We start from the raw sequence: 11,268 nt of genomic DNA on the forward strand, positions 1-11,268 counted from the left end.
TCTAGCGGCAGAATCCCACCAGTCCCTTCCCTGAGAGGCCCTGGTCACAGAATCCCACCCGTCCCTTCCCTGAGAGGCCCTGGTCACAGAATCCCACCAGTCCCTTCCCTGAGAGGCCCTGGTCACAGAATCCCACCCGTCCCTTCCCTGAGAGGCCCCTGGGCACAGAATCCCACCAGTCCCTTCCCCGAGAGGCCCCTGGTCACAGAATCCCACCAGTCCCTTCCCTGAGAGTCCCTGGGCACAGAATCCCACCAGTCCCTTCCCTGAGAGGCCCTGGGCACAGAATCCCACCAGTCCCTTCCCTGAGAGGCCCTGGTCACAGAATCCCACCCGTCCCTTCCCTGAGAGGCCCCTGGGCACAGAATCCCACCAGTCCCTTCCCTGAGAGTCCCTGGGCACAGAATCCCACCAGTCCCTTCCCTGAGAGCCCCTGAACACAGAATCCCACCAGTCCCTTCCCTGAGAGGCCCTGGGCACAGAATCCCACCAGTCCCTTCCCTGAGAGGCCCCTGGGCACAGAATCCCACCAGTCCCTTCCCTGAGAGACCCTGAACACAGAATCCCACCAGTCCCTTCCCTGAGAGTCCCTGGTCACAGAATCCCACCAGTCCCTTCCCTGAGAGGCCCCTGAACACAGAATCCCACCAGTCCCTTCCCTGAGAGTCCCTGAACACAGAATCCCACCAGCCCCTTCCCTGAGAGGCCCTGGGCACAGAATCCCACCAGTCCCTTCCCTGAGAGGCCCTGGTCACAGAATCCCACCAGCCCCTTCCCTGAGAGGCCCTGGGCACAGAATCCCACCAGTCCCTTCCCTGAGAGACCCTGGGCACAGAATCCCACCAGTCCCTTCCCTGAGAGTCCCTGGGCACAGAATCCCACCAGTCCCTTCCCTGAGAGGCCCTGGTCACAGAATCCCACCAGCCCCTTCCCTGAGAGGCCCTGGTCACAGAATCCCACCAGTCCCTGAGCTAGCCCCAGAATCAGGCTACAAAAGCCACCAATCCCAAGGCACCCTGGGAAACTGCCCACCCCACCACCATCACCTATATAAACTCTGTACCCTGTTGGGTTTGCTGCTGCTTCTCACCCTCTTGGATGTTTCCTTTGCAGTGACACTTTGGCCTAAGAGGGCAGAGCTGTAACACTTTCACTGGGGAACAACATAGCTGGGCAAACCCTTCTCCCCTGCCGGAGCAGGGTTGTTCACCTGCGCTGGGGAAACCTTTCCCTGGCCAGAGCTGTAAGCTGCTACACTTACAGAGACTTTGTGGTATTCCTTGGCTCCTGGCTACAGTCCGAGCTTCAACACTTACACTGTCTGTATTGGGTTGACCTGTAGGCGTGTCTGTGGCTAATTGTCTTAGTGATACCTGAAGAGCCAGTCCACTGTGGGAGGCACCATTCCCTAGGCAGGGGGTCCTGAACTTTGTAACAGAGTGGAGAGGAGGCTGAGTGCAGCCGTGCAAGCATACATGAATTCCTTCTCTCCACTATTCCTGCCTTGACTTCCCTCTCTGCTATGAAGGACTGTGACCTGGGAGGGCAAGCTGAAATAACGTTGTTTTTTTTTCCCCTAAGTTGCCCCTTGTCAAGGTATTTTATATTTATTTTTCTTTTTTGTTTTTTTGAGAGGGGTTTCTCTGTAGCTTTGGAGCCTGCCCTAGAACTTGCTTTGTACACCAGGCTGGTCTCGAACTCACAGAGATCCGCCTGCCTCTGCCTCCAGAGTGCTGGGATTAAAGGCATGCGCCACCACCATGCCGGTGCTGGGACTTGAACTCAGGTCTTTTGGAAGAGTAGGCAATGTTCTTAACCACTGAGCCTTCTCTCTAGCTGCACACCCCCGCCCCCCGCCAGAGCCCCAGCAAAAATTTAAAAACTAAATGGGGTTGGCGGGCCCAAGATCAGTTCCCAGTCCCCATATCAGGGGGGCTCACAACTGCCTGTTATGTTAGTAAGGCAACATGGGACCTGGCCCCCCTCTTCTGGCCCTGAGGGCATCTTCACACACATACACAGACACCCACGGACACACACAAATAAAAATAAATCTTTGAAAGCAAGAAAGCCAGGTGATGGTGGCGCACGCACGCCTTTAACCCCAGCCCCCCGGGAGGCAGAGGCAGGAGGATCTCTGTGAGTTCCAAGGCGGCCTGGTCTACAGAGGGAGTGCCAGGACAGCCAGGGCTACACGGAGAAACCCTGTCTTGAGGAACCAAACATAAAGAAAGAAATCAGTACAAGCAAACGTGGAGAAGAAATGAACGTATCAATGGCCCAGTATGAAGAATGGATTTGTAACTTAGCGGCTGTGCCGTGGGGCGGGGGTGCGTTTTATTTGGAGCACTGGGTGCTTTCTTTCCTACCCATGTCCTGCAAGGGCAGGGGGTAAAAAAAAAGAAAAACCTGGAAAAAATACAATCTGTAACTACAAAGAAGGTCGTGGGACAGAGCTTGGTGACCTCAGTCCTCCAGGTCTTCATCCTCCTCCTCCTCCTCGTCCTCCTCCTCTTCCTCGGCGGCCGCCAGGGCCTGCTCCTGGGCAGCCTTCAGGGCCAGCTCCTCCTCCACCGTGGGGTCACTCATCTCCATGATCTCAGGCCCGCTGGGGTACTCATGCTGGATGGGAGCCGGCAGCGAGGGGTTGAAGTTCTCGGGGCTGTACTTGTGCCCCCAGCCAATGTACAGGTTCTCAAACTTCCTAGAGACACGGGGAGAGGGAGACGTTCTCTTGGAGGGTGGGACTAAGCGTGGCACAGCGTCACTGCGGTCGCCATGGGCAGGTGGGAGGTGCACGCGGGGGTTTCTCTCTCAGTCTGTCCATCCCACAAAGGTTTATTGACCACCGTTCTGAGCTCACCAGGTCTAAAAGTGGCCATACCACCAATAACTGGCAAGGGGACTGACTGGAGGACTGAGTGTGTGTGTGTGTGTGTGTGTGTGTGTGTGTGTGTGTGTCTGTCTGTCTGTCTGTCTGTCTGTCTGTCTGTCTGTGTGGGTTTGTGCACGTGGGTGCAGTGCCTGCAAAGGCCAAAAGGGGGCATCACATCCAGGTGTTGGAGTTGCAGATGGCTGTGAAGCCTGAAGGGGGCATTGCCCAAGCTCAGCTCTACACCTGTATTTTGAGGCAGAGTCTCTTCACCAGGCCTGGCACTCCTTGATTCTGCTAGTCTGGCTCACTAAATTCCAGGGATCCATTGATCCTCCAGCCCCTTGCTGGGGGATTCTAGGCAGGGGCTCTACCACTGAGCCACGCCCCCAGCCCCTCACTGGGGGATTCTAGGCAGGGGCTCTACCACTGAGCCACACCCCAGCCCCTCACTGGGGGATTCTAGGCAGGGGCTCTACCACTGAGCCACGCCCCCAGCCCCTCACTGGGGGATTCTAGGCAGGGGCTCTACCACTGAGCCACGCCCCCAGCCCCTCACTGGGGGGATTCTAGGCAGGGGCTCTACCACTGAGCCACACCCCCAGCCCTTCACTGGTTTGGGCAGCAAATTCTTTACCCACTAAGCCATCTTCTCAGCCTTTGATGTCTTCTATCACTAATCATTTCTGAGTCTATTGGTCTCCGGTCTCATGTTGCCAACATCCCTCACCGCCTCCCTTTACAACCCTCTCATTTCATTCTCAGGGAGTCACAGAGCGTGTGTGGCATGATCGCGATCACCTTACATCTACTGGACCTTGTTTAAAGATTCGGTTCGCATTCAGTCTTGGAGTGTCTCCCTGGACGCTAGTGAAGAATGTGCGTTCTGCTGTCTTAGGGTGGAGTGACTTTGATTTAATTTTAGTTAATTTCTATTTTAAAAATAAAACGGATACTTAATTTGGTTATTGGAAAACCTCCAAAGAGTCCTGGAACAACTTGGGTCCATGAATCTGCTTTTACTTCTTTTTTCTCTTTATGGGAGTATATCACCACATATCCAAGGCTGGCCGTAAGCTGGAAACTCCTGCCTCAGCCTCCTTGGTGCTTGGAAAATAGATATGTATCAGTAGCCTGGCTAAGGTTAATTTGTTTCTCCTAGTGGTACTGGAGGTTGAAGCCAGGGTCTCCTGCCACTTACAAAAGCACTTATCTGCTGAGCCACGCCCCCAGCCCCTCACTGGGGGATTCTAGGCAACTGTTCTATCACTGAGCTGTATGTAGCCTCTGCTATTTTTTTTATCTTGAAATACATTCTAGGTTGCTCAGTCTGGCCTTAAGCTCCCTCTGCAGCCAAAGCTAGCCTTGGAATAGCTCATCTTCTCCCTGCCTTGGCTTCCTGATCATCTGAGCTTATTGGTGTCATTAGCTTGTGTCACCAGCCTGGCCAGTCTTTCTGATGAAAACTTCACATCCAAACTGAGATTCATTTTACTTGAAAACATATTCCAGATTCTGAAGACTTGTTATGAAATAAAGAATGAAAGAAATACAAGTGGATGGTGGCACACTCCTTTAATCCCAGCACTGGAGAGGCAGAGGCAGGTGGATCTCTATGAGTTCAAGGCCACCCTGGCCTACAGAGTGAGTTCCAGGACATCCAGTGCTACAGAGAAAGATTTTGTCTAAAAGTGGGTGGGGGCAAAGGGTAGCTGGAAAGATTGCTCATCCATTAACAGCACTGGCTGCTACTTTCAGAGGACCCAGGTTCAATTCCCAGCACCCACATGGCAGCTCACAACTGTCTGTAACTCCAGTTCCCAAGGGTCTGCACCCTCACACAGACACACATGAAAGTAAAACATCAATGTATGTGAAATAAAAAAAATGAATCTAAAAATGAAAAAAGGTAAAATGAGAGCTGGGGGTGTGGCTCAGTGGTAGAGCCCCTGCCTAGAATCCCCCAGTGAGGGGCTGGGGGCGTGGCTCAGTGGTAGAGCACTTGTCTTGAATGGGTCAAAACTCTGGCTTCAATCTCAGCACCACAACACAGTTACCCTGAGACCCAGACTCTTTTCTAGACATTTGAACTGGAATTTTCATCTTTGCCAGATTCTCGGTGAGTCCTACGCACTCCATATGTAAAACTGGTCTCGAATACTCCTGCCTGTCTCTCACTGGTGTTTCTTGCTCTGTGGATTGTAGATTGAAGGTTGCTCCTCTCCAGAATCCCCAAGGGCTCAAGACACCCAGTTAGGAGCTTATCTACTTCATAACAGCATACTTTGCTGGCAGGGTAGGAGTGGGGTAGGGTCATCCAACTGATGACTGAACTTCTGCTACCGATTCCCATGGACTGACACATGGCTGTCTTTCCAACAAGGGCCTGGGATCCTGCAGGCAGATGCCAAACAGTGATGTTCAACAGTTTCTTTTTCTCTCTTTTTTTGGTTTTTCGAGACAGGGTTTCTCTGTGGCTTTGGAGCCTATCCTGGCACTCGCTCTGTAGACCAGGCTGGTCTTGAACTCACAGAGATCTGTCTGCCTCTGCCTCCTGAGTGCTGGGATTAAAGGCGTGTGCCAACAACACCTGTCTTCAAGAGTTTCTTATAGGGCCAACTATGATGACATGCACCTGTAATCCCAGTACTCTGGAAGCTGAGGCAGGAGGATTAGGAGTTCAAGGCCAGCCAGAGCTGCACAATGAAAACCCGTGTGGACAACAGAGAGACAGTGGTACAAGCCAAATCTGACATGCACACACACACACACACACACACACACACACACACACACACACACAATTTAAAACGATTCTTAGGCACTTGTGTTTGTGCACACCTTTAATCCCAGCACTTGGGAAGAAGAAGCAGGCAGATCTTTCTGAGTTCGAGGACAGCCTGGTCTACAGATTAAGTTCCAGACCAACGAGGTCTACATGATGAGATCGTGTCCAAAAGAAGGGAAAGAAATCCCACATAAAACAAAATAAAATCTCTTTGGGGGATGGCGTGATGGCTGAGCTGCTCAGAGTGCTTACTGGTTTCCCACGCCTACATCAGGAGGCGCACAACCACCTATAACTGTCCAGTTCCTGAACACCCAAAGGTCTCTTCCGGCTTCCAAAGTTTCCTGTATGAATACGGTGCACAAAAACTCATGCAAGCGCATGCACGTGCACACACACACGTAAACAATATACATAACTTTGTCTAGAATACTCTTCTACAAAAAGACAAAAAAATAGATGGACGAATTACTGCATTGATGGATGCATGGATGGACGAACTGATGACGGACGAACTGATGGGTGGATGGAGAAGAGGGAGGGCGTGCAGATAAACGGGCATGAGGATGGGCTGGGACTCAGTTTGACTTTGAGAGGGATTTTTAAACATTAATGCGTGGCTAGAGCAAGAGGGTTAGAAAAACCCTAGTCTCAGATTCTGGAAAAACAAAAAATAATCCACAAGAATATGGTCAAAGCATCGAGTTTCCATGAAACGCCATCAGGACTAAGCCGGGGACTCAACAACGCCGCGCACAGAGTTCAGAGCAGAAACGCTCTGCCCTCTGGTGGACAGATCCGGTTATCGCAGCCAGGCTCTCTGAAGGCTGGACTGGACTGCCAGGTTGCTGAGCTGATTTAGGGGTTTAGAGACAATTTAAAGGTTAAAAGGGGTGGGAGTAGAGGGGTGACCGCAGATTGTCAGTATATATTTTTAAGATGGGATCTCTCTCTATGTGGCCCTGGCTGTCCTGCAACTCGCTCTATAGACCAGGCTGGCCTCGAACTCACAGAGATCCGCCTGCCTCGGCTGGGATTCCAGGTGCTCGCCACCACTGGCCTGCCTGGTAGGTAAGATGATGTCTGTACCATGGACAGACCCAAGCTTGGGTCAAGGTTAAATCGTACTTGCCAACGGCGTAGGCGTAGGCCCCTGGCCAGAGGTTAGAGCGCACGACGGCCACCGAATACTGCGGGCTGAGGCTGCAGGAGAGGCGGGTGGTCCAGGGAGACAGGTGCATGATCTCTGTTGTGAGAAGGAAAAGGGGGCGGTGGGGTCGGGAGGTCCCCAAACCCTACCTTACCACATGGGTGGAGAGGAGGACTAGAGGGCAGGAGCTACAATCACACTGAGAGCCCGGCCCCGCCCTGTCCTCTCTCTGTGTCCTGACGTGGACAGCCACACCATCTCTCTCTGCTTTAGAGAATGAAATGAGGACACTCATGTCATCCCCCCGCCTGGCTGGGTGGTAGTGAGGTCTGGCAGCCACGCCACCAGCAGGGAGCTCCAAGAACCAGGGTGGGGTGGGGTGGGGGAGTGCCCAAAAGCCCTTCTCCCAGTTAGGTGTAGGGGCACAAGGAGACCAAGGACCATTGCTCAGAGTTCAAGGCCAGCCTGGGCTACAGAGTGAGACCTGCCTTAAACAGCGATTCCCATGACAACCCCCCAGAAAGAGAGAAGACCAGGGAACAGACTGTCTCCAGGCCACGGTCACTGTTATGTGCCAGGTGAGACTTAGTGGCAAGAGGAACACATTCCCCCAGACCCATGGTTTTTTTTTTGTTGTTGTTTTGGAGGGGTTTTGTTGTTGTTTTTTAAAAACAAAGCAAACAAACAAACAAACAAACAAAGGGTCTCAAGTAGCCCGGGCTGGCTTTGTGTGGCTGAGGATGACTCCCCAGCCTCCTGCTTCTCCCTCCCTAAGGCCTGGGTGACAGACTTGTGCTCCCAGCCCTGGCCCAATGCCCAGGATGAGGCGCAGAAGGATGGTGACACCAGAGTTCCCACCCCTCCCGCCCCTCGAAGGCCGGCACTGCACCTGTCCCAAAGGGAGGACTCACCTGCGTCTTCTGAGAGAGGAGTCAGAAGTGGAGGACCGACCTCCTGCTCTACCTCCTCCATCCCCTCATCCGCCTTCTCTTCCTCCTCCCCCAGCTCCTCCTCCTCCTCTGTCTTCTGCATGGGGTTCACCCACGTACAGCGACCCTGGGGGTGCAGCGGCAAAGTCAGATGGCACCCCCCCCACAGAGCCTAACCTGCTCTGGGAGAAATTGGAGGGCCAGACAGGCCCCCAGAACACTGGTCCTGTCCCCAGTGAGCATCAGGGTGCTAGACACATTGCTGAGAATATCAGTATTCTCTCTCTCTCTCTCTCTCTCTCTCTCTCTCTCTCTCTCTCTCTCTCTTTCTCTCTCTCCCTCCAATACTGGTGTCAAGCAAGCACTCTATTGAGCTACACTCCTGAGCTTTGTTTATTTTGATTTTGTTGTTTTCTTGCTCGCTTTCTTGTTGTTTTTCAAGAACACTATTTCTCTGTGTAGCCCTGGCTGTCCTGAAACTCGCTCTGCAGACCAGGCTGGCCTCGAACTCAGAGAACTGCTGCCTTTTGTCTCCTGAGTATTGGGATCAAAGGCCACCACATCAGGCCCTGTTGTTTTTAACACGGGATCTTTTTCTGTGACCTTGAATTCCCTCTGCTTTTTGAATAATAAGGACAGGCAGGCACACAGCATAGCGCCACCTCGAATTTCCTCAACTGTGAAGCAGGGTCAGTCAGTACTTGTCCTGGTCACAGAAGGCGTTCTTGGAAGCAAGTGTGGTAGCTTATGCCTGCTGTACTGGTTTGCTACTGCTGCTGCTGCCGTGTGTGTGTGTGTGTGTGTGTGTGTGTGTGTGTGTGTGTGTGTGTGTGATGTGTGTGTGTGTGATGTGTGTGTGTGATGTGTGTGTGTGTGTGTGTGTGTGTGTGTGTGTGTGTGTGTGTGTGTGTGTGTGTGTGTGTGTGTTGTGTGTGTGTGATGTGTGTGTGTGTGTGTGTGTGTGATGTGTGTGTGTGTGTGTGTGTGTGTGTGTGTGTGTGTGTGTGTGTGTGTGTGTGTGTGTGTGTGTGTGTCGTGTGTGTGTGTGGTGTGTGTGTGTGTGTGTGTGTGTGTGGTGTGTGTGTGTGTGTGTGTGTGTGAGCATGATACAAGCTAAAGTCATCCAGGAAGCAAGTCTGTGGGGGCATTTCTTGATTAATGATTGATATGGGAGGGCCCAGCCCACTGTGGGCGGTGCCATCCCTGGGCCAGTGGTCCTGGGCTGTATAAGAAAGTCGTGCCCCCCACCCCAATTGGTGGCACACACCTTTAATCCCAGCAGCACTCAGGAGGCAGAGGCAGGTGGGTTTCTGTAAATTCCAAGACAGCCGGAGCTACACAGAGAAACGCTTTCTTGAAAATATATAAAAGAAAGAAAGAAAGAAACGAAGGAAGGAAGGAAGGAAAGCAAAGGAGAGTTATTTGAATGTTACCAAATATTTCGAAGTCAGCAACAGTTGATTGAGTGAACCAATTCACTAGTGAATTAATTAGATGTTCCTAGCTGGGCCAGTGAAATGGTTTAGTGCTTAAAAGTGTCTACGGAAAAGCCTGACATCCTGGGTTCAATTCCCAGGACCCACATTGTGGAAGGAGAGAACCAACTCCTAAAAGCTGTCCTCTGACCTCTACAAACACAATTAACACACAATGAATTAAAATGTAATTTAAAAGTCCATTGCTCCCAGCAATTCTCATGGAAGATCCATCTGATCCCAAGGTGTCTGTTGGGGAATCATCAACCAATTCCTATTTAAGGAAATAAGGAGGGCATGAGGAATGGATGGATGGGTGGATGGGTGGGTGGATGGATGGGTGGGTGGATGGATGGGTGGGTGGATGGATGGATGGATGGGTGGATGGGGTGGATGGATGGATGGGTGGGTGGGTGGATGGATGGGTGGATGGATGGGTGGATGGATGGGTGGATGGTGGGTGGATGGGTGGATGGGTGGATGGGTGGGTGGATGGATGGATGGATGGATGGATGGGTGGATGGATGGATGGGTGGTTGGTGGATGGATGGGTGGGTGGATGGGTGGATGGATGGATGGTGGATGGGTGGATGGGTGGATGGGTGGATTGGGTGGATGGATGGGTGGGTGGATGGATGGATGGATGGATGGATGGATGGATGGATGGGTGGATGGATGGATGGGTGGATGGGTGGATGGGTGGGTGGATGGGTGGATGGATGGGTGGATGGATGGGTGGATGGGGATGGGTGGATGGATGGGTGGATGGATGGGTGGATGGATGGATGGATGGATGGATGGATGGATGGATGGATGGATGGGTGGATGGATGGATGGGTGGATGGATGGGTGGATGGATGGATGGGTGGGTGGATGGATGGGTGGATGGATGGGTGGGTGGATGGATGGGTGGATGGATGGTGGGTGGATGGGTGGATGGATGGGTGGATGGGTGGATGGGTGGATGGGTGGGTGGATGGATGGATGGATGGGGGGATGGATGGGTGGATGGATGGGTGGATGGATGGATGGATGGGGGGATGGATGGGTGGATGGATGGGTGGATGGATGGATGGATGGGGGGATGGATGGGTGGATGGATGGGTGGATGGATGGATGGATGGGGGGATGGATGGGTGGATGGATGGGTGGATGGATGGATGGATGGGGGGATGGATGGGTGGATGGATGGGTGGATGGATGGATGGATGGGGGGATGGATGGGTGGATGGATGGGTGGATGGATGGATGGATGGGGGGATGGATGGGTGGATGGATGGGTGGATGGATGGATGGATGGGGGGATGGATGGGTGGATGGATGGGTGGATGGATGGATGGATGGGGGGATGGATGGGTGGATGGATGGGTGGATGGATGGATGGATGGGGGGATGGATGGGTGGATGGATGGGTGGATGGATGGATGGATGGGGGGATGGATGGGTGGATGGATGGGTGGATGGATGGATGGATGGGGGGATGGATGGGTGGATGGATGGGTGGATGGATGGATGGATGGGGGGATGGATGGGTGGATGGATGGGTGGATGGATGGATGGATGGGGGGATGGATGGGTGGATGGATGGGTGGATGGATGGATGGATGGGGGGATGGATGGGTGGATGGATGGGTGGATGGATGGATGGATGGGGGGATGGATGGGTGGATGGATGGGTGGATGGATGGATGGATGGGGGGATGGATGGGTGGATGGATGGGTGGATGGATGGATGGATGGGGGGATGGATGGGTGGATGGATGGGTGGATGGATGGATGGATGGGGGGATGGATGGGTGGATGGATGGGTGGATGGATGGATGGATGGGGGGATGGATGGGTGGATGGATGGGTGGATGGATGGATGGATGGGGGGATGGATGGGTGGATGGATGGGTGGATGGATGGATGGATGGGGGGATGGATGGGTGGATGGATGGGTGGATGGATGGGTGGGTGGATGGATGGATGGATGGATGGGTGGATGGATGGGTGGTTGGGTGGGTGGATGGATGGATGGGTGGATGGATGGGTGGGTGGGTGGATGGATGGAT

At 53.2% G+C, this 11,268-nt stretch overlaps 1 protein-coding gene across 1 annotated transcript in view; it reads right to left on the bottom strand.

The window, feature by feature from the left end:
- Nucleotides 1-2,417: 2,417 nt before the first annotated feature.
- Rsph6a (radial spoke head 6 homolog A) overlaps nt 2,418-11,268 on the bottom strand; it is a 20,856-nt gene continuing 12,005 nt past the window's right edge. The window contains exons 4-6 of the mRNA XM_027430962.2: nt 7,722-7,866; nt 6,789-6,906; nt 2,418-2,704 (exon numbers count right to left, since the gene is read on the bottom strand). Of these exons, the coding sequence (XP_027286763.1) occupies nt 2,467-2,704; nt 6,789-6,906; nt 7,722-7,866 (501 nt within the window). The 3' untranslated portion in view covers nt 2,418-2,466. The remainder of the gene's footprint in view (nt 2,705-6,788; nt 6,907-7,721; nt 7,867-11,268) is intronic.

Source organism: Cricetulus griseus, chromosome 9, assembly GCF_003668045.3.
Source record: "Cricetulus griseus strain 17A/GY chromosome 9, alternate assembly CriGri-PICRH-1.0, whole genome shotgun sequence".
Lineage (NCBI taxonomy): Eukaryota > Metazoa > Chordata > Mammalia > Rodentia > Cricetidae > Cricetulus > Cricetulus griseus.